General features: G+C 42.1%; 1 protein-coding gene across 1 annotated transcript in view; it reads left to right on the top strand.

Annotated features, from left to right (window-relative positions):
* The window catches only part of SLC66A2 (solute carrier family 66 member 2), a 67,490-nt gene that overhangs the window by 33,243 nt on the left and 11,753 nt on the right, over positions 1 to 22,494 (top strand). The window contains exon 3 of the mRNA XM_035893516.1: positions 12,909 to 13,125. Coding sequence (XP_035749409.1) covers positions 12,909 to 13,125 — 217 coding nt within the window. The remainder of the gene's footprint in view (positions 1 to 12,908; positions 13,126 to 22,494) is intronic.

Raw genomic sequence — 22,494 nt, forward strand, 5'->3', positions numbered from 1 at the left:
GTTGTTGTAAATAGAGTGAGTTTGGGTTTCAAGGTTGCAAGAGAACACTGCAGGCATGTAGGTTCTGGAAAACCTTCTGCTACCAGCAGTCCTTTTTTTCCCTTTCCCTGGAAAGTCATATGGAGATTGAAATTATTCCCAGCTTCATCTACCTACATTTTTTTTTTTTTAAATGGATTCATTTCCATAGTCAACTTTACAAGTATCAGTATGCTTAAATGATGTTTATGGTTGCAAATGAGAAATTGTCACTTGAGATTTTTCTGCCACTACTGGCAATTTGTGAATTGATTGGGGATAAGGGTTGTCACTGGTGAATGGTCACATCTTCACAAATGCATAAATTATTTCAATGAATTTGTTTGATCAAAATTGTTCATCTGGAAAAGGGCAGAATTTGTGCTAAGAGGAGACACTTCCTGACCTGACTAGGCAATAGCCTGATGACTGGGTGCTCCCTTAGGACATGGAAAAACCTAAGCAGAAGGCCCTTAATTCAAATAAAAGACATTAAAAATTTGAACCTATTTCCCAAATCCCATCTGTATGTTTGCCTCTCTTCATCCTCCCCCAGATTTTCCAAAGTCTTGCTTTTGTTCCAGCATAGAAAAAAAAAAATCCATAAATACCAATTTCTTTTTTTCAAAATGGGATTCTCGTTCATCAGCTACCCTATTATTCTTAACTACAATAGATATTTGAAAGGAAGCCCTATGAAATGGAGTAGATTGTGCAGTCATTTTGAGTTATTAGCATCTTTGTAACGCAGTTCAGATAATTAAAACTTGTCTGACATTTTTGTGTGTGTAGCAGGGACTGGGCAGAGGAGAGAGGCAAGTGAAAAACTGAGCAGAAAGCTTCCTACAATTTCCTATATGCTTGTGATGAGTTTGAAGCGTTAAACTATCAGTACTAAAATGGGTCATTCTGAGGTTAAGTGAGGCAATTGCCAAGAGATGTTTAGCAGGCCACATTATTTTAGCAAAAGAGACAGCTGCACAAGGCATTATTCTGTTTGGATGCTCAATTAGTTGGGCCAGTTTGGGGTCTAGAATTTGTCTTGGCTGGTGGTGGGTTACCTAGGAAACAAGGACTAAACTTTCCCCAAAAAAATCCTAAATGAGGAGAGGAGTTTATATTTTTAGGAAGAGTGTTTAGCTTTGTGTGGTATACATATTTACACATGCATGCATGGTTGCCTGACTTCAGTGTCTGGGGGGGAAAAAAAAAAAAATCACACAAACGCTTTCTTTTTGTGGTGTATTCACAATAGAGGAGATAGGGTCTCAGGTATGTCAGGCTCAGAGAAGGCTGAAGAAGAGAGAGATCATTTATCTTTAGGCAAGTTACTGGCTATTCGGCATTTTCCCCAGAAATCTGCTGTTCAAAAGGGGGTGTGAAGTATTCCCTGACAGTTGTCTCCAGAGTTTCTAGAAGTTAACTTGCTGTGTTACACATGCAGCCTGGTGTCGTAATCCCTGGCAAGGTGGTATCTGAGGCAGCCTGCATCTGGGTTAATGCACAGCTTGGTTTTGTAATATTTGGAAGAACTTTAATTGCAGTCTTCGAATGAGAAGGAGTATGATAAGTGTGTATTGTTTCTAATGCTATAGTAGTCTTGATATCTTCGGAGAATTAAACTTCAAAGAGTAAGTTTCAGTACTATTCAAAATAAATTAAGCTGTTTTCATATAGAGTTCATAACTCCAAGAATTTGGAGCCAAGACTGCCTGCTTTGCAGTGCTTAACTTACTCCATTTTAGTCTTTTGTCTGGAGGCCTTTGGGTACTGCTGGTAGGGCTGTGGATGATAGCTTAGATAAGCCATGCTGAGGATAGTGTAAAATACTGTTAAAATGATTGTAAAAATAGTAACTTGGTACTACACATTCTTCTTGCTGTGACTTTCTCATCATCCCTGCTTAGCTTGCTGTCAGAAAAAGAAGTCTTTTTCTAAAGTTAGCATAGGAAGGCGTAACTAGCCAAAAGAAGAGTGAGCTTGGCTCTAATATGCCGCCGCCATCATTAGCGCAGTTGGGAGCAAAGGCCTTACTTCGGAGCTGTGCTTGCAGGTGAAGCGTTGGGAGATTCTGTTCTTTAGTTTGACTTGTTCTGGGATTTTTGACTCCTTTGGCATAGGAGGTTAGCAGAATCGGGAGTGTCTGTATTGAAAGCATTGGCTGCCCAAAGTCATCAAAACTCTGCTGTGGCACTCCCTGGGCTTCCTCTTTCACTCCCGTGCTGCGCCGTGAGAGGAGGTCTTCCTCTTGAAGTCCGTGCTCACTCTGTCTCTCGTGGTTTCTAAAGCTGTTTACGCTGCTTTCACTCCACCTTTCAAATACTTAGCCTATTTTCTGTAGCACTAATTCCTTTGGGCCACAGCTACCTCATTCCAGTGGCTTTCCTCGTCCCATGATCTGCCTAGATATTAGGCTGTTCTCCTTCATCAGTCATCTTGTAAGTCAGCTACTAGCTGCTTTTGCCCACTGTTGAGACAATCTCATGGAAGTAGTGGCTAAGAAGAATGGTCAATACATTGGAAATAGAAAGAGGAGAGACTTCTGCACTGAACAGGCAAAAGCAGCAGTAACACAGTAGATAATTTCAGTAGTGATGTTACTGAGGAGGCCAATCTTCGTAGAGGAAATACAGCCCTATAACTACATTGATTGAGACATATCTAGGCTTAAGTTAAGAGCCTTGCCCTAGTAATAGTATCAGTATGTATCTGTGGTGGTGGTCGTCTGTCTTTTCTCCTAATCTTACTGGCCTGCTCTAGGAGTACAGACCTGGTGTTTTCTCTTGGCTGGACTTGGGAAGAAAACTTGGATGGCATATATTGCACAAGGTAAATTGGTAGGCAATTGCATGTGTACCCCCTGCAAGATTGCCTTGAAAGCATCTGCTGTCTGGAGAACTCCAAGAAATGCCCTTGGTTTGGAAGAGACTAGTCCAGAGTACGTTTCTGCAGGCTTTTTTGGGGGGGAGCAGGGAAGGATTTTGCTTCTGGCTCACCCAAAATTGGTTACATGCATTCTGCAGTAATGTGCAAAGATGGCTGGGCTGAGCTGTACTGCTCCGTGTGGATTTCCCAGCTCAGTTGGCATTCGCCAGCAGTCTCCGAGCCCAACAGTTGGAGCCTTGTTCACAGATACCATACTTGCTAAAACTTCCTCTGTATTAGAACAAAAAAACTTTGTTCTCCCCTGCTTGCTTTTATAATTTTGCTTTCTTTTTAAAGCTTGTAATATTAGCAGTTGTACTGTGAAGAAGTACGTATGTGTATGCAAGTGTATTTAGGTGTATATATAAACACACACAGAAATTAAAATTTTGACGGGCTGATAACTGTGCAGTGCAAGTGACGTAAACAGTTCTGCATCCTTTTGTAAGACAATGGAAAATGTCAAAGATGAGCTAAAGGTCAGCCTAATTTAGTGGGTTTATATAACTGCATTTTTTCTCTAAAATATTTTTTTTTCTGTTTATTGTGAGACTCCCATAAACTGAAGCTGAAAGCAAATTACACTGCAAATAGCACAGCAAAGGCTGTCAGCTACACAGGAGGTGCCCAGGATATGAATATTTTGTTTTAGGTTTTCATTCTTTCTTGTCCTGTGTGTTGTTAGCAGCAGGGGTAAAACTTTCAGACTAAGTGTAACTTCTTAACTGCTGTTCTTTAAGGTTCACAAAATGGTCAATATAGCTGTATTGCTAATTATCCCTGGTCAAGACCACTGTGTAATGTGGTATTCAAAGGCTTCCCTTAAGCCAAAGGCTGTAAAATCAGGAAAGTAGCAAATTATGGAAAAGGCAGGGTGTTGGGAAATGGAGTATGGATTGTTTGACTTTTTTATATATATTCACCAGTGCATTTGTGTGTGATTTTTTTTTTTTTTTTTTTTTTTTTTTTTTTTTTTTAAGCAGTGGACCTCATAGGACCTGATGTTGAAGGTATGTTGTGCTGGGGGACAGTATGGAAGATGAGTGAGAAGCCCTGAGCAGGGGACAGCGCTGGAAAAATTTCAGCCCACTTATGTATAATTTTTTTGGGAAGGAGGAAGATGAGTGCTTAGTAACCCCGATGGTGGGGAAAAAGCATGAACTTGATGTGACAAAGGAGAGACCCAGCGTAAGAGGTTTTAGAAGCTGGTGACACCACTTAAAATGAGGCAAAGAAAACCAAGGCAAGTATTTGCCTTCAAACTAGAGGAGATGACTGAGGGAGACGGGGATAATGTTGATGTAAGGGAGGTTTCATCAGGCTTGAATTCAACAGTCCTCCACCAAGTACCAAAACCTCCAGTGAGCTTTTAAAAACAGAGGTTCTTTGTATGAATCTTCAAGGTTTATTTGGGCCAGGCTTTCAGCCTTTTTCTCTGCAATTAAGATTTGACACTTTTTCCCTCTCACGTGAAAAATCTACTTTTTGTTAACTAAAGGACTTTGTGCTGGGGCTTTAAGGAGAGTCAAATACTAAGAGGATTGGTTGTATTGAAACTCTGACATCAGTCTAGATGTGGCCAAGGAAAGGCACTGTATGGGCCAAAGGATGTCAAAAATGGATTGCATTAAATGACTAATTTGTTTAGTATAGGCTACGGTGATATTTTCAGAAGGTTCAAGACCCTCTGGAATATTTTGCTCCCATGTTAGACATGCTAGGGAGGAAGAAGTGACAATGTTGGGTACTACCCAGTGTGGAGGCCAGATGACAATAACCTGTTGACAGGAGTGTTGTAAGATAAAGGCGCATGGAGAGATGCTCAGGTACTGTGGTGACAGGGCTGTGCAGTTACTTAAAAGTATGCAGAGGTGCAGAAATTCCTGGGTCACAGGCCTGAAGGAAAGGAGAGGGAGAATGGTGGTATTAGCATCTTTATAGAGACTGTGCAAGATGGTGGATTCCTTAATTTTTTATTTTTTTTTTTTCAAAAGGAGAGTGGTTTGGATCAGAGCCAGAAGTTTTTGGTGCTAAGCTCTCATTTCTTCTCTTTTGTACCATGAGTGAAACATAACAAGTCCCTTTTCAGTCCCAGTGAGTATAAAAGAAATGCTGGCTTCAGGCAGCATTTTGCAAGTTTCTAGCACTTCTTAAAACAGGAAGAAAGAAAATCTAAATGTATCAGTTCTCACTGTCTGTCTCTAATGCTGCTTCCTTCCTTCTTTCTGGAAGGAAAGAAGAAAGTGCCCAGCTGGGTATGCAGTTATTGAAAGTGAGAGAAGAAGTTATGGATTGCCCGGTAACAGTCATGCAGAGCCTTCCTGCTCTTGACACCCCAGATAATTCCTGGGTGCCCTGTGGGGTGTGCAGGAATTTCAGAACAGGGGATCATAGAAACCCACCTGCTGGCTGGGAGCCGCTCAGAGTGAGCAAGGTGGGGAGTGCTAGCCAGAGTGCTTCTCTGTAACCTTGCTGCTATCTTGAGATGAGGCATCTGACATATGGGGATTGCCGGGGAGATAGGTAATGCCTGAGGCAAATGCCCTAGGATTTGCCTCAGCTGGAGGACTGCAAGTGTAAAAGTCTCCTTTTCAGAATCCACTGCCTGGGCCCCACCTCCTGTGGCAGATGCCTCCCAAGTCCTCTTCAGAGGATGTGGCAAAATTTATTTATTTTAAGATGCTACTGCTGAGTGCAGTGCCTGTGCATAGCTCAGAGCACTTACTCAAGGATGAGAGGTATGAGTTAATTTCTCTTGTCAGCCTGGGGATACAAGTCTGCATCTTCCAGCTGTCCAAAGGGTTGCCCTTGTTGCCAGGATGAGATGAGGAGGGGCGTCACATTTGCCTGCTGCTCAGAGCTGAACCCCTTTTAAAGCAGAGACCACAAGCTTCTTGTGACAAGCAAAAGAGAAAGTGAGGGGGGGAGCCTGCCGCGCCATAGCCTAGTGGTTAAGACCCACAGGCACAGCAGAGAGTTGTAGGTTCCAGCTCCTGCATCCTTGAACTGCATGTACATTTTACAGTAAACAGACCATGGATAACAACCTGAAATAATTAACAGACACGACTGCATTTTGTAACCGTTCCAGGTTGGCTGAATTACCATTATCAGGCTCTTTCACAGCATCTAAGCCCTCAGGATTTGGATTCCAGTGTTCTTAAGGGAAGTGTTGGATGTCAGACTGCTTGGGTTGGACTCCTTTAATCATGTGCAGGAGTAGGCTGTGACAGGAACGGTCAGGTCAGGTGGGCAGACAATGTGGTCCCGAGTTAAATGATGGGAGTTGGTTCTTTGAACAGCAGTCTCCCAAAGCACAAGACTTAGCTGTAACCCGGGGGGAGGAGGATTGACTACCCAGGCATCTGTTTAGAAAGGCACTCCGAAGTAGACACTGTCCAGCATGCTCTTAGAGTGAGTTAGCGAGCAGCGTTTTTCATACAGGAGGTCAAGGGTTTGATTATGGGAGGCTGTTTGGGTGAATGGCTATGAATTGATGGTGTTTATAAGGAGCGGGAGGGACCACAGTAAAATAAAACCAGTAGCCTTCATAAAAAGGAAAGATTTTATTTCCTTGGTGAAGCTATACAAAGGGCTCAAATGCAAACTCCCCCACCTCACAAAGATAGGGATGTAAATTGAAAGCTCTTCATTGGCCTCCAATGCAAGAAGGAACCAAACAAAACATGAGAACTGGGTCAAATGACTAAGCACAGGTATAAGTGACTGTAGTGCAAGGATGTAGGTACAGAATTAAAAAGGTCAAGGCACAAAATATGATGCAACTATAAAGAGAAATTGAGAGCTACAGTAAATAGTTTTTAGGATGTCAAAGTCTTTGCTTCACTTTCCCAAAAGGAACTAATGTGGTAGCTGGCTTGGTATAAAATCCTTCTTGACTAAAAATAATGTAACTGCTTGGACCTCTGTGTAATCCTTAAGTGAAAGTTGATACAGTGGACATTCTCTGTGTCACTTGGCATCTATCCCACACCAGGATCTTGAATTTTCTACTTGCATTTTGGCCTGACTAGTGCTAACCATGGTTATTTAAAATGCTGTCTTTGCCTGCTTTACATTTGTCATACCTGACATGCAGTGTGCCTCCCAGAGGAGGTCTTTTAATCTCATCTTTCTTCACCCTCAAGCTGCGTAGACTTTTCCCCAGTCAGTGCACAAAGAACCTACTGAGCTACATTAACAGAATTTTCCAACATAAATCACTCATCTCTCAATGGATTAACATGTTTAAAATGCAACTCACTGAGTGGATTAAAGAGCTCAGGCACGGGTAATAAGATGTAGTACCTTTCAGTGCAGTAATGCCAGTTCAGATCAATCCAGGATGTTAGTGACTGGGAGTTCCTGTTTGAACTGCATCAACTGAGTATGGTTACAGACTCGCGTCATGAATTTCTCTTTGGGCAGGATGGGGAGCTAGTGAATGGAGTGAGCTGTGCAAGCAGTGCCTTTGCATTTCAGGGAACAGAAAGATATGCATCCAGATTTAACTTGGACAGATTTTAAGATGTTTGAAAGAAATAAATTGTGGTGCAGGGGGATTTCTTCTTGGCTTGCCCTTTTACAGAAAAGGGGTGATGTCATCTGGGGGAGAGGGTGCAGAAATCCCAATCTTGTCTTTATTAGTCATAATTTTCTTCAAATGTGAATAAAGTTTGCAATATTTCTAATTTTGTTCAGTTCTGCATCTCAGATGAGATGGCTCAGGGCACTGATTGGTGTCCTCTGGCTATCTTCTTGGGGCAACTGTGGCTACATCTGCCTCTCCCCTCTGCTGAAGATTGCTCTGTATAGATGGAGGCGGGACTGGTCTGCACATACATGTGGATTTTGTTCCGTTTTTAAAACTACTGCCTTTTTGGTTTTTTGAAGAGACAGTGCCCTATTATTTTTAAGCATTTAAAAACCTTTTTTATGCGTATACCTGTCACAGTACTCGGCAAAACCAACATTTTTTTTCTTTGAATGCTTTGAATATAGCTCCTGTTACAGAACTAATGTGTCTGGACCCCCTTGAGAAAGAGCCACTTGGAAAAATGAGTCACAGTTTATTTCTAAACCTTGAAGTGATGGGTATGTGATTTTGTTTTTTTCTCCTCTGAATTTTTGAAACCATTTGTCAGAGAAGATAAGCTTCAGCCTTGGTTAAAAAGAAGCAATCATGTGGCAAAACAGTTTAGGGGTTCAAGTAAGGGCCAGAGAAACTATGAACCATGTGAAAGGTTTGTAGTTCATAGGTTCCTGTGTGCTGTTCTCTACCTTTTTTTTTTTTTTTTTTTTTTAAGTTCAGTCATTCTTTTACTTCTTCCTTGAAGTAGTTTGTAATGCAGAGTTTGGTGATGTGTAGTGTCCTAAAATAGATTTCTGCATTTTGAGAATAAATAGCAGAGCAATTAGTGATTATGTATTGGGTTGTTTTTAAGATAATTCAGATGTTTTTCTGTAAGGCTATGTCCTGGTTTTGGCTGGGATAGAGTTAATTTTTTTTTCTAGTAGCTGGCATAGCACTGTGTCTTGGATTTAGTATGAGAAGACTGTTGATAACACCCTGATATTTTAGTTGTTGCTGAGCAGTGCTTACACCAGTCAAGGACTTTTCAGCTTCTCATGCTCTGCTGACTGAGAAGGCTGGAGACACGGAGGAAGCTGGGAGGGCGCACAGCCAAGACAGCCGACCTGAACTGGCCAAAGGGCCATTCCAGACCATATGCTGTCATGCTCAGCATAAAAAGTAGGGGAAAGCTGGCCAGGGGGCCACTGCTCAGGGACTGGCTGGGCATTGGTCGGCAGGTGGTGAGCGATTGCATAGAGCATCACTTGCTTTGTATATACTTTCTTTATTATTATTATTACTACTACTAGTACTATTGCTATTTTATTTTCTTTCAGTTATGAAACTGTTCTTATATCAACCCACGAGTTTTTTTTTTTCACTTTTACTCTTCCCATTTTCTACCCCATCCCACTGCGGGGGAGTGAACAAGTGGCTGTGCGATGGTCAGTTACATGGGGTTAAACCATGACAGGCTATTACCAAGGTTATAATTGTTCTTATCTCATTTTGTCTTTTTCTTTCAGAAAAACATTACCAAGCAAATTTATAGCAGAAACTAGAACTTACTCATAACCTAGTATAGTGAAATGGAGACTATATAGCATCGCGATAGTTTTGAGCAAAAGAGAATCTCAGTCTCTTTCCTGTGCTAGTAATAAAATCTCTTGCTTCAGCTGAAGTCCTGTTTTGCATGGTAGTTTTCTCATCTGTGTATGTTATTATAATAGAAATAATACTTAAGATTTTCAGACAAAAATGATGAGTAAATTATCATAATTACTAGACTTCTTGGCTGCCTAATACTACGTTCAGGGGCGTTAGTACTTATGTGAATGGAAATGGACTTCAGTGCTGCAGTACTGAATATGCACATGAACAGCTGGTATAGCAGGATGTAATTGTGTGTTTAAGTGTTTGCATGGGTCCATGGATTTTGTAGCTGGCCTCGTGGTAGCTGTGTGAATGCTGACTTTTTTTGTTCCATGAACTTCCAAAACTTCCACAACGCCATGTAGATGTAGTTCTTTCTATTATGAAACTGAACTCAGGGAAATAAGGATTTGGTGTACAGGGATGGGTATTTTAAAGAAGATCCTTGAGCATGTGGAGAACGCAGGAGGAGAAACACAGTGTATGCAGGGCAGGCCTGACAGCTGGTGGGAGGGTTTAATGAGTGAGGGGCCAAGGGTCCCGCATGGCCAAGGCAGCACAGCAGCCAGATCCGGACTAACGCTCTTGAGTCCAGGATTAGATGTGTAATGACTGTACAGCTATCTTGAGAGTCAAGATGGTCTTGTCTGGGGCTGGAACTGTCTGGAAGAGTGTGCTTCGTGTGTTCTTGCCTATGGCTGCCACCAGTTGCTAGTTTTCAGGTACTGGTCTGAGACAGTATCTGTTGAACGCTGCATCAAAGTTGAATTGACTCCCGCTGGAAAGTAAATGCACGTTTTCACCCAGCACGTTTTATTGCGAAAGCTCTGAATTAAAATGGAACACTTACCTTTTTAAGGGTTGAAAGCCAGTGCTTTAGCAGTCTGAAGAAACTAAAGGGTGTGTGAGAACATCTCAGAATCAAGGTTTAAAAAAATGATCTGGAAAAAGTATCAGTTACATCTTACTAAAAGCCATCAGTAGCTCTCCTTTTCCAGAATGGAGGTTTCTTTTCTGAACAGCCTGTAGCCTCACCAACTTTACCTTTCTCTTAATCCTCTTTTCTTCTGGTGTTCATTATTCCGTCCCCATTGTAAGCCCAAATGCTCTGTCCCAGAGAGCATCTATTGCTAATATAACAGTTGCGTAGTGTCAGATTTGTTGTGTTGCATCAGGTAATTCAGTTGGTATTGCTAATGAAGCTGGCAAAATTAGTGTGAATTTACTCTGTCATGTCTCTTGCTATTTTATGTTATGTGGATTTAGGTCAGGCAAAGTGAAAGGAATGGGAGTTTGGGTGTCTCTTATTCTTTCTACTTTGTCAGAGGTTATTGTTGGCTCTGCTGCTCTCCAGAAAATGCAGTAGAGGTAAATTAAAATGGATAATGTTTTTCCTGCCTTTGTGGTTGTGGTTGTCTTGTGCCTTCTTTTTTCTGCTTCATTCTGTTTTTTTCTTCCTTCATCTCCACAAAGGAAAGTCTCCACAAAGTTCCAGAAATGTGTGATGCTCACATGCTGTGTGGGCTGTGCCAACACTGAGTCTACCTTTTATTTAGTCTTCTGTCCCTGAATTCTGAGGCTGAGGAGCCACTGCCATAAAATACTGAAGGGTAATGTTACACTGACAGTTGCTTTGGCACAGAAAATTTAATTCAGTTCTGGGTGTCACGGTTTAACCCCAGCCAGCAAATAAGCACCACGCAGCCACTCGCTCACTCCCCCGTGGTGGGATGGGGGAGAGAATCGGGAGAGTAGAAGTGAGAAAACTCGTGGGTGGAGATAAAGGCAGTTTAATAGAGAAGGCAAAACCCATGCACACAAGCAAAGCAAAACAAGGAATTAATTCCCTGCTTCCCATGGGCAGGGAGGTGTTCAGCCATCCCCAGGAAAGCAGGGCTCCATCATGGGTAACGGTTACTTGGGAAGACAAATGCCATCACTCCAAACATCTCCCCCTTCCTCCTTCTTCCCCCAGCTTATATACTGAGCATGATGTCATGTGGTCTGGAATAGCCCTTTGGCTTTGACACAGCTGTCCCTGCTGTGCCCCGTCCCAGCTTCTTGTGCACCTGGCAGAGCAGGAGAAGCTGAAAAAGTCCTTGACTAGTCTAGGCACTGCTTAGCAACAGCTAAACCATCGGTGAGTTATCAACATTCTTCTCGCACTAAATCCAAAACCCGGCACTATACCAGCCACTAGGAAGAAAATAATCTCCATCCCAGTCGAAACCAGGACAGGGTGATGGCTGACAGTGCTACAGGTTGGGTATGGCTCCTGGCCATTTTTGCCACCTTCTTTGTATGGCAAAGTAAAATGATTCAGCTGGATGCTTGTCTTGAGGCATGGGTTTGCCAAGCATTAAAAAGGGGACTAGTTAATAAAGAATGAGGGCCAGACTGATAATGATATGAAACTGAAAAGATGGAGAAAATGAAGCTATTATGTGTCATTTATATGTATTCTTCGGCAGCTAAGTGCCTGTACAGATTTATTCCCATTTCACTGAACTTGTTGTTAGTGTTAGTCAGCAGAGGTCAATGTCTTCCTTGCCTGAGTTAACAGTAGGACTTTTTTTGTAGCATTCTGTCCTTCTGCTGAGGAGGCAACGACAGAAATCCTCTAGTGATGTGCCGGTGTGTTGCACGTATTTGGGCTGTTAGAACGATGGTTCATAATCTTGATAATTAACAGAACCCAGTCGGTCTGAGGTAGGTATTTTTAACTTCAAGTGCTTTTAAGAAAGGAAGACATAAACAGCACCTGCTAATGAACAGTTATTTCAGAGTTGTTATTATTCAAAATTGCATTGTTATTTTGCTATACAGTCAATGGTAATGGGGTTGTATATTTTATTATTCATCAACAAGATAGCTACGTATCTTCCAGTGGTATGCTGTTAATGTGCCAAGAAAATGGCATGGTTGGTTTGTTCTTTCTCTCATTCTCTCTCTTGAGGATACTGTGTTTTGTGGTATAGTGTTTTGTTCTGATGGATGTAGAAATGGGTGTGCACTCTGCAGTCATTGGTGCTGGCAAAGGCAAGAGTGAAGCGCATTTCGCCCTTGGAGTGTGAAGTGGTGATGTCTGTGGGAGGTGTTGTTCCAGGGGGGAATTCCTGTCACAGCCTTGCACCTATCTCAGTAAAGCTGTACCACCTGCACATGGCAGCTTGCCCTTCACTGCAGGCAGCTGCACCACACCAGGGAACAGAGCTGTGGACTTTAGGTGACCTTCTAAACAGCTTAGGTTGAGGCAGTTTGAAGGTAGAGATAATGACCTAAGAGAGAGAGAGCACTTGCGTTGATGTGCTTGGGGCCTGTACTTAGTATTGTGAAGTTTTTTGTGAAACGCTTCCTATGGCAACTCTGCTAGTCATATCCATCATGTTTGATACCTGAAGGTCAACTCTCTCTTTAAAAGTCAACTTTGTAAATATTTCGGTGGTTTTCAAGTCTTTTTGTTTTATTGTTTTTTTATTGAACACCCCCATGAAAAAATGTTTTCCAATTAAGACTACTATTTTTTATTTTTCTTGTTCGTTTTGAGTTTGGTGGGGGTTTTTGGTTTGTTTTGTTTTTTGTTTTTTTTAAATACCTTCCCTTGTTTTCTACCTTCTCCCACCCCCAAAGACTGACAGTGGCTCCCTCACACTTCCCAGTTCTCAATCCCACCCTGATTCACTTCATGTCTGGTTGGAAAAACATATTTTATTCTTCTTCTATTCCTATTCTGTTGTAGATTTTGACTTGAACTATTTTTGGCATTGGAGCAAGTTTACAGACTACGTGCAGTGTGTCCTGACCTTCACTGGTGTGACCGGTTACATCACTTACCTCTGGCTTGACTCATCTCTCTTTGTGGAAACACTGGGCTTCCTTGCAGTGTTCACCGAGGCTATGTTAGGCGTTCCCCAGCTCTACCGTAACTACCAGAATAGGTCTACAGAAGGAATGAGGTATGGTTTTTGTCTTCTGTAAAACAAGTAAGTATGTGTGTGCATGTGTAGGTAGATCTTTGGGGGAATACTTTTCTAGGCGGGGCAATGTCATCTTTCTAAATTTTACTTGAAAATACAACAGTTGTAGGAGTAGATTCTCTGTCAGCAGGAGCTGGTGCAGCACTGCTGAAGGCAGTGGAAGCTCCATTCCACCGCTGAGGTCTGGCCCCTTGTCCAAGTCCAGATGGACAGGCCCAAGGTGAAACACATTTTAGTAAAACAAACATATAAAACTACTTCTGTTGCCATTAGCAACCTATTGTAGTTCAACACAAGCTGTGCTGTACTGGTAATTAGAAATGGACTAAAGAGATCTTGCATATCAAAAGTAATAAAGAGGAAGAAAATACTTTGAGCCTGCAGCAAATAACTGTCAGTCTAACTCACATATTGGGTCATCATTTTTCTCGCATGTCTACTCATCACTTTTTTGTAATACATTATTATGTATGTAGCAAATGACATCAGTATTTATCTATGTGTAAAAGCTTGTAACTGACACCTAAAAAAGCTCAAATGAGACGTTTACAGTCGTGACTGGGAAACCCTCTGTGAACAAGTGTGGAACAGAAAACTTTAATCTTGTGCCCGCTGTTGGGTCGTTAAACTAGATTATCTTTTCATGCAGTTTACTGGACATCTCAATCATAACACTAAGATTTCCAAATTGCAAAGGCAACTTGTAAAGCTTTTTAAGAGAGAAAATGTTCACTGTAGTGCATTAGTGCACTGGTCAGTAGAAACAGTACAGCAGCAAATTCAGTTCACGGAGTGCTGTGATCATTTGTGACTCTCACGGTCTTCTCTTTCATTGTTTTGAAATGTCTTTTTCACTGCTTTTAAACTTTCTGGGATAGTTTTTTACTTTGGTTGAAACAAAAAAAATTCCCCACCACCCCCAAACCAAAGCAATTCTGTCCTTTGTCTGTTGACATTGTTCCCTTTACTTGTTTGGCTTGGAGACACTTCTACTAGGTACTTTAAGTTCTCTTCTAGCTTGAAAAGTTGATGAGGGAATGTTCAGAAATTTCCTTTGATGCTTAAGGCATTTTTTTGGTTGGGAGCCCCTTTGGTACAGAGTGAGTCAGGATTTACTTCCAAAATATTGGGGTATTTTTCATGCACACACTGACTGGGAAAATTTTGTACCTGTGATATCCAGAAGGCAGTTTACCTACTAGACCTTCTTTATGAGCTGGTTTGACTTTTCCCTTTGTGTTTGTTGTCTGTGAATCATAATGCCATAATGCCACATTATGATAGCTGCTGCCAGATAGTGTTTTGCCTTTCCTTAGCTTCTCTCTGGGGACCTGAGTTTCAGTTTTCAAATTTCCTGTATATGCTATTTAGCAAAAGGAGAAAAAACCCTTTTGTGCTTCACAGCAACACTTTCTTTGTAAAGCGTTAAGCACAGAATTGCAGAATTCTCATCTAAGACTGCCTGGCAAGAGAATGCTGTGTTTAGTCAAGAGAAAATAGCATAAAAGCTCTCATTCCCTTGCCATCAAACAAAACCAGGTCCAGCGATAGCCACCCTCCTTATTGTCTGTGCCCACAGGTTTTTCCAGAATGCATTCCCCTCTCTGGTTCTACTCTTGAAGCAGTACTTTGCGTGGCATTGGGGGACTGATGAGACAGTATACAGCTTATGCTGCTTTACTGCAGTTGGAGTGTGTTCATCCAAATGCACATGTTAGTATTTTTTCATTTTTCAGGTTATATTGGAGTTTTATATAGGTTGCAGGTACCATGTATACTTTCTAGCACCATGCAATCCTGAGTGGATTTGATGGTCTCTAAGCGTTACCGGGCTGTTCCTACTGTGAGAGTGACTTCCACTAGTGTACTGCCTTCTGTTGGAAATACTTCCTCTGAACTTCCCTTCCTGTGCCTGCTGGTTTGTCTAAAAGCACATCAGAGAAGAGACCCTAGTCCTGGAAGCACTGAAGGACACATGTAACAGTCCAGCCAGACTGAGCTTTCACAGCACTGAGTTTATGAACTTGAGTGGGTAATTACCAGGTGGGGGCTAGTTGACGTCCACTGCTCTGTGCTGTTACTTAATGCTCAGTGCAGAAATGACATGTGTGTGTGTGGATGGTTGCACTGTCCAGAGCAACTGAACTGGTGGCAATCCTCTGCCCATCAACTGGGCCATAATGGCTGGCTGTCAGGTGTGCTCTTAGCAAGCCTCAGTGGCAAAGTAAAATAGATGAGTTTCAAGTGTCTTTGTGGCTTTAAGCTTAATGGGGAGAGCAGTGAGAATTAAGCTGTTCTATTTAGTGACCTTTTGGACAATTACCACATCCTGGTTGGAAGCAGTAACTTCTTAAGCCACAGTAGTTCTGTCCCCTGTGGTGTATGAGTGGAGCCCATGCCCCCGATAAACATCACAGCCTTACTACTACCAGAGAAGGGGTTGTTTGGAGGTCCTCATGGCTTGGCTGAGAAAAGCAGTAACATGCATCTGTCTCTGAATTGGGGCAGAATGGGGCACAGCAGCTGATATGTTAAGTATATTTCTACTTTAGCAAATAATTCCTTTCCTAAATGTAAACTGACAAAATAGAAACGGAGAATAAGGTAACAGTATGTGGCCACATCTGATCAGGTTATCCTGCCAGGCTCCTCAAAAATTGTCTTGTTTCTGAAAAAGGGCATCAAACAAACAACGCTAGAGCCCCTTCTACCCCAACTACCCCTTTCTGTTTAAACGAGAAGTTGAGGATATCTCATGCTTGGGGCAGCAGTCATTTCCTGACAAATAAACCTGGAGATTAGAGGCCATGAAAGTGGTAAATGGTACAGGTGGCTGTGGTGGCAGGCAGGATACCCTTTGGGAGTCTGTTGTGTAAAGGGGTCCCACCTTACCTCTGTATTTCAATCTGCTACTGCCTGAGAAGTCCCCTAACCGAAAATGTGCTCCGTGTCTGAGGTAAACGTCCAAAGACATTTGCAGCTGAGTCACTTATGTTTATTGTAACAGGACATGGCTGGAATAAAAGAATCAACGTTATGTGCATTGTAGTATTCCTGAGAACGAGCCTTCCAGGTCTTTGATATCTCTATTCTGCTGGGTAGAGTTCTTCACTTCCTATTTTTATTTATGTCTTCATTTCTCCCTACTTCTCTCATTTTCGTTCTTTTTGTAACAATGTCACTAGTAGGTCCTGTAGTTTCCACCTCTGTTCTCTGAGAGAGCAGAGACCAAAGGAGAAGTTGGAAAGAGATGGAAACAATAAAAGCAGGAGATGGATGCTGAGTAACAGCTTTTATGGAGGGAAGACTGTGTAGTATGTCCTGGTGGTCTGATGATTGTTGGGTGGAAATTTTCCCATGATTAAGGAAACAGACCTAAGCCAGTCAAAGGAACAGAAATTTTCATGTTCTCTTTGACAATTCCTCTGATTACTTTTGGAATTAGTACTTTATAGAACCTTAGAGCTCTGTCCAAGCATTTAACTGCTTCTGAATAGTTGCAAACCTAAATAGTACAGTCATAGTTCTATTAATTATGGTACTAACCTTGACAGAAGTGCTTTTTTAATGAACTGTGGTACAAATTAATACCTATCAAGGAAATGAAAACTGAATTTCATCTCCATTCACTTCAAGAACTAAACTAGTTCTTTCCTGTCACCTAGTAAAAGAGTAATTTAATGGCATTCATTTTTATGAGGATGGATTAGAATCATGAGTATGATTATGTTTGCATCGGTTATAGGAAGGAGGAAAGCAACCTCAAAACTTAAGAGCTTTGGAATATAGGAGGCATCCTGCTATATGGGGAAAAAAGCATTATGAGGTTCAAGGCTTGCTCAACACTTGGAAATTCTTTTTATATTATGTGGTAAAATATTTCAAGATCTTGATATCAAAAACAACCATCCCCTCCATCTTCCAGGAGGCAGAGATGCTGACTGTGCTACAGCTGGGATCTGATGCTCCTCATAGCACTAACTGCTTTTGCTTTGTGACAAAAACCATATGGACAAGAACTTCCTCTGTCATTTATCTTTGTGTCCCCCGCTCCTTCTAAGATACTTGCCTCCCAGTTGCTTTCCCCTTCTAATAAACTGCAGTGATGAGAAAAGCTAGTGTTTAGCGTGAGGTGGTGGAGGTGAAGGGAAGGTTGGCTCTGGATCTGGCAGCAGCGCTGGTGCACACAGAGGTAGGGGCCCACTGGTCAGTTTGTGGGGAGAATCGCATCCTTGTGGGGACAACAGCTTTTGTGGAGCTCCTGCAGGGGGGAAGCATGTGCTTTTGCGCAGGGGTGGGGAGAGACTCATCTCTGGGAGACACAGGTTCATGCAGGCCCTAGTGTTATTATGCACCCTTCATAATCCTGTCAGACTTCCCTCTGTCAAAAGAGGAGGGTGCAGGGTGTTCCTCTATGTGACAAAGCTGCAGGTGTGCTGTCCTACACAGAGATGTGTTAATGCTGGGACTGCACAACGGTGGATTTGCTCCAGGGCAGTCTGTTGTATTGCATTCCTGTCTGCTGCCCTGCCCTGCTCTGCTCTGGAAAAAATAACTGCCCTTTATTGAAAGTTTTTCATAAAAGCTCATCAAAATCACCTGGCAGCGACCCTTTTTGACTGTCAGCTGCTGCTCCAACCCCATGGAGCAACGTTTTCTTTTCAGTCTGCTTGGAGTTCAGAGCTGCTGGATGGCAGAATCTCCCCAGGTCCAAAAAAGAGGTCTGGCAGTAGAGGTCTGACTGAGCTGGGCTGCATACCTCGAAGTCTCAGAAGCCATGCTCCAGGTGATACTCAAACGTGCCCATCAATGGCTAGCTTGGAAGCATGTGGGTCCAGAAAGCAAGGTCCTCTTGCAGGGGTTGTTGAGCTCCTGGCGTACGCTGTTGTCTCTTCCCCGGCTGCACGCTGGGCGCGAGGCAGCACGGACGGTGCCTGGCTCAGGGCTGCGTGCACAGCTGCAGGGTTGGAGGGACAGAACCAGGGAAGGGCTGTGTTGTCCCGCTGCGAGCTGTTGCCCAGGTCTCTCCTCTAGCCCGTGGGCAGTTTTCGGTCTGCTTGAAAAGAACCTCCTTTCTGCACATCCTCCGTCTTTCGCATTTGGCTGACATTGGGCCCAAGGCTCAAAACTTTGCCACCCAGGGAGAGCTGGCACAATCAGTTATCCTCTTTGTCTTGATATGAGCCCGTCTTGAGAAATCTGTCTTGAAAAGGCTGAATGAGAAAAATCTCAGTATTGCATTCAATCAAATTACTGTGTGATAAAATAAAGAAAATATTAATTTAGTCCCTTCTGTGGCAGTACTGGGTCGATGACTGTGATTATCCTGTTTTAAAAACCACAACTCACTGAAAGAGAAACAGTCAGCATTTATGGTCTCAGAAGCTGCTGGAGCAAGGAGTTGCAAATTTTAAGAATGCTTTTCTGTTCAGAAGTGTTTTTATGAGGTGTGCTGCAGCTAGTTAAGAGCAGGCCTTTATCTAAATTGTATCCAGTGAAGTAAGTGCAGTGTAAAGAGGTATGAAAGAAGGAAATGGTATTAAATGTATATCCTGTGATATTATTTCCTCTTTTCCCCTATAGATAATGTTAAAAATACTAGAAGACAGTATTTCTTAGGGAAATAAAATGTTGTGGGATGCTTTTATTTAGTACTGCTCTATAGCTTTTTCCTTTATGACACATGCAGCTTTATGTAATTTTTTAAGAGCAGCTTTTGATTTCTGAGGACAGCATTTGTCCAGAGACAAATACTGGCTTTATTCAAACTTTCTGAAGATTAATGTGAGCTGCTAGATTTTTCTGCCTGTATTGGATTAGCCAGGTGCTGTGATGAGCAGATGTAATAGGCTTTATTCAGGACTGGCTAACCAATGTCTGGCCACCTCCTCTAGTGAGACTTTAGGTTTAAGGAGATTGGGAAAGTGCTCTAAAAATGCCACTACTGTAGTTTCTTGCAATTTTTTAGCCTGAGACAATTTTTGAATAGGAATAGGTAAAACAGCTCCAAGTGAGTTACTTCCTTTGGAGTTCTGCTGTTTAAAAGAAAAAACCAAAACCCTAAGCTAGAGAGAAGTAGCAAGGGCTGTGGATATTCAGGCACTACCTATGCATTAGCTTCTTAACTAAAAATAAATTTAGTTCCATTGAAAAGAGATGTTAGCTGCAACTGACATCTGCTACAGCAACTTTGTTACCTACATGTGCTTCTCTGAGGAGGTTCAGTAAAGGAGAAAGAGAAATTAACTGGAAAAGGATTTAAAAAGTGCTAAAAAGAAGGAAAGTTAGAAGAGGATGATGCAGGCAATGGCAGTATTGATTTTTTTTGATTTTTTTTTTTTTTTTTCTTCTTTTCCCCCCCAGCTCCGGTTTTTCACTGACACAAATTGCATGGATGAGAGCAAAATCAAAGAAATAGGGGTAGGGATAATGGATGCCTACATGAGAGATTTCCGTTTCTCAGTATGCCATATACATAAGGCAGGCGCTGGCCAGTACAATGTTGACCTGAGTTAGTAGTGCTTTGTGTCCGGCCCAGGGCTGACACCAAGGAAGCTGCTGAAGAGAGGGAACTGTTTCTCTCAGGTTTTGGAATTGTAGCCTTCAGATGCTGATATAACAGTATCTACTCTTATTCTTAAAATAGTATCTGCTTTATATATTAAACAGTCAAAATAGAGAAGGTGGAAGAGGGGTATGGAAAGTGGGAGCCCTTTAGTATAGAAAAAAAAAAAAAAAAAAAGCAGAATGGTTTTGAGTTCAAATCATCTGACCCAACTGAGAAGCGTTTTTTCATTACAGAAAACATTGTATAGACAATCATAAGGGACTAAGTTATAAAAGAGAAAGTGGTTTTCAAGAGAATAATTAGGAACTAAAAAGTAAATCTGGGACCCTGGCAAATGGAGAAATCAAGGTCTTAAGCGTGAGCCAGAAATACATTGGGTAAATGCAAAATTATTACCACTACTTAAAAGTGGTTTCTGCTTAATGTTGTATAAGCCATTCTTTAGTTTCACTGCCTTTCCTATTGCACTAAAGTTAATCAAAACTGTCTGTCAGTGTGCTTACAAATTGCCTATTTTAAACTATTCTTATAATTTACTGTAGTTCTGTGATTGTATTCATGTGTCTTCCTAAATGCTCTTTCTTTCTACTCAGATCTTTAGTTTTCTCCATGGTTCTGCAAAAACCATCATTGCTTCGAGGTTCCAGCCAGCATGCATACCGTTTTCTGGGGAAGTTTTACTTGTTTCATTGTTTTGCTTTGGTGACTTTTCTTTTTTCACTACTGTGGCACTGATCAGCTCGTTGCTGTTATCCTTTATGGTGGCCTTTATGTAAACTAGTCTGGGGGTTCTTATTTTTGGACTTTGCATACACATCCAGGTTTGCAGGAGTTTGGGGAGTAGTTGGTAAACAATTTTCATGACTGGATGGACCAGAATTTTGGTACAGATGTAAGGCTTCTCTTCTCTCTTCCCCTATTCATTTGTGGTTCTAATGAAAACCAGGAACATCAGATTCCCTTCCTGAATCTGGCTGTTTTACAGTTAGGAGGTTGAAGAAAGCGGTCTCTAGTCCTCAGAAGATTTATAGTTCCTTCTCCCTTGGAAGTGTTACTACATCAGGAAAGTAAACAGGCTTGGTATCTTTCTAGTGCATTCGGAATGAGGGCAGAGTCCTCTCAGCATGTGAACAGATAGATTGAAACCATTTTGTTCTGATCGCAGGAAGCAAAGAGATTCTGTCTTCCACACCCTCTTTTCAGTTACAGCAGGCCTGTGATCTCTCTGCCTTTAATCCCATGTTCTTTTCTATCCCTGTTTGGTGCTCCAGGTTCAAGGAGCTGCACTTTCTGCTTGACTCTCTGCAGACACGTGGCCTGTGGGTTGCTGTGCCAGGGTCAGCACCGCCTTCACTGCTGTGCTTGCCTGCTGTGTCTCCCCAGAGCTGTTCTCTCAAGGCCTGCAGCAGCACAATATGAGGCTCCAAAGACAGTTCTTTGTGCCTTGTGCACTTGACACTTCTGAGAATTTCAGGAACTGAAGGAAGAGGCAGGTGGAAAAACCCAGGAGGGAGGGGGAGACCTTCCTTCCCTCACCACCCCAACACTACTGACAGTGTGAGCAGCAGTATCCGCTTCCCTTAAGCATCGTCCAGATTGTAGCAGTGTGGACTGCTAAAGCTCTTGCACATATTGAACCTCTTCCTCGTTGCTCTTCCCCTGGCACCTCATCCTATCAGTTCAAAAAGTAAATTCAAAGCAAATTACTTCAAACCAAAGCATTCATCTTTCTCATATAGTTCAAGGCTTCTTTACAGTAATAGGAGTAGAGCACTGCTGGTGTGTCTAATCAGTGCTCTTTTCAGTTGATGCTTTTCTTTGTGCCCTGAGAGTTTGAAATACAAGAGAAAATTTACTGTACTTCTGTTACAAAACATTCCATTAAGTTTGGGCACTCTGTTTTCTGCCGATAAGGAAGTGTCATGCAAGGCATTTTGCATAGTTAAGGTCAGGTCTTGCCAAGTCACAAAGAGTAAGAGTTGAGCATGAAGGCACCTGAGAGATGAAAGTTTTCTAAACATGTCTTTTTCCTCTGTTACCTAATAAATTTGGGAACAAAAATGCCTTGATTCCTGAAATTCCATCACCTGTATTGTTTTGCCAGAGTTCACCACAGCTGCTTGTGTAAGTGGGATAAGTTATCTACTTATGGGGTTGCAGAATTGTCTCCCTCAGTGCAGCAGGACTGAGTGGGATTAGAAATATGGAATGGAAGTAAAATGAGATTTGGGTTTGGAGAAATGTAGATTGAGATGCAAGTATACAAATATCCATAATAGTAATACTGATTGGTAAAGTGAGTGGTGAGTGATTTAAGTGGTTAATATAGATAAGCTAGAACAGCAGGAAAAAGAGGTTGGTGGAACTTAGGCTGGGAAGTGACTTTGCAGGGTGGTCCAGAAAGATGAGAGATTTTCTGTTACAAGCTGACCTGTGATGGTGTATTTGGTCCCCTGCTCCTCAGGCAGAGGGACAAGCAAACAGAAGAGTGGGAAGTGCAGTGACTGACACGTTGGATGATCTGCCCCAAAACTGAGACAGGGGAGGAAGTGTTTGTAGCATTCTTGAGTGGGATGTAGAAAGAAACAAAACTTAGTGTCAGAAAAAGCTGTTTCAACAAGGCTCAAAGGTAGGGTTTTAATTTGTTCCAGGGAGGGTGGCTGGGAATGATATATGTCCACGTAAGGGAATGGAATTATATGCCAAGCAAGATGTCCTGTCATTGTCAGCTAAGCTTTCAGGGTAGTGGTGGAAGTCTTGTCCCTTTAGATGCTAAATCT

The sequence above is a fragment of the Egretta garzetta genome, unplaced genomic scaffold (assembly GCF_000687185.1).
Source record: "Egretta garzetta isolate BGI_Z169 unplaced genomic scaffold, ASM68718v1 scaffold14, whole genome shotgun sequence".
Lineage (NCBI taxonomy): Eukaryota > Metazoa > Chordata > Aves > Pelecaniformes > Ardeidae > Egretta > Egretta garzetta.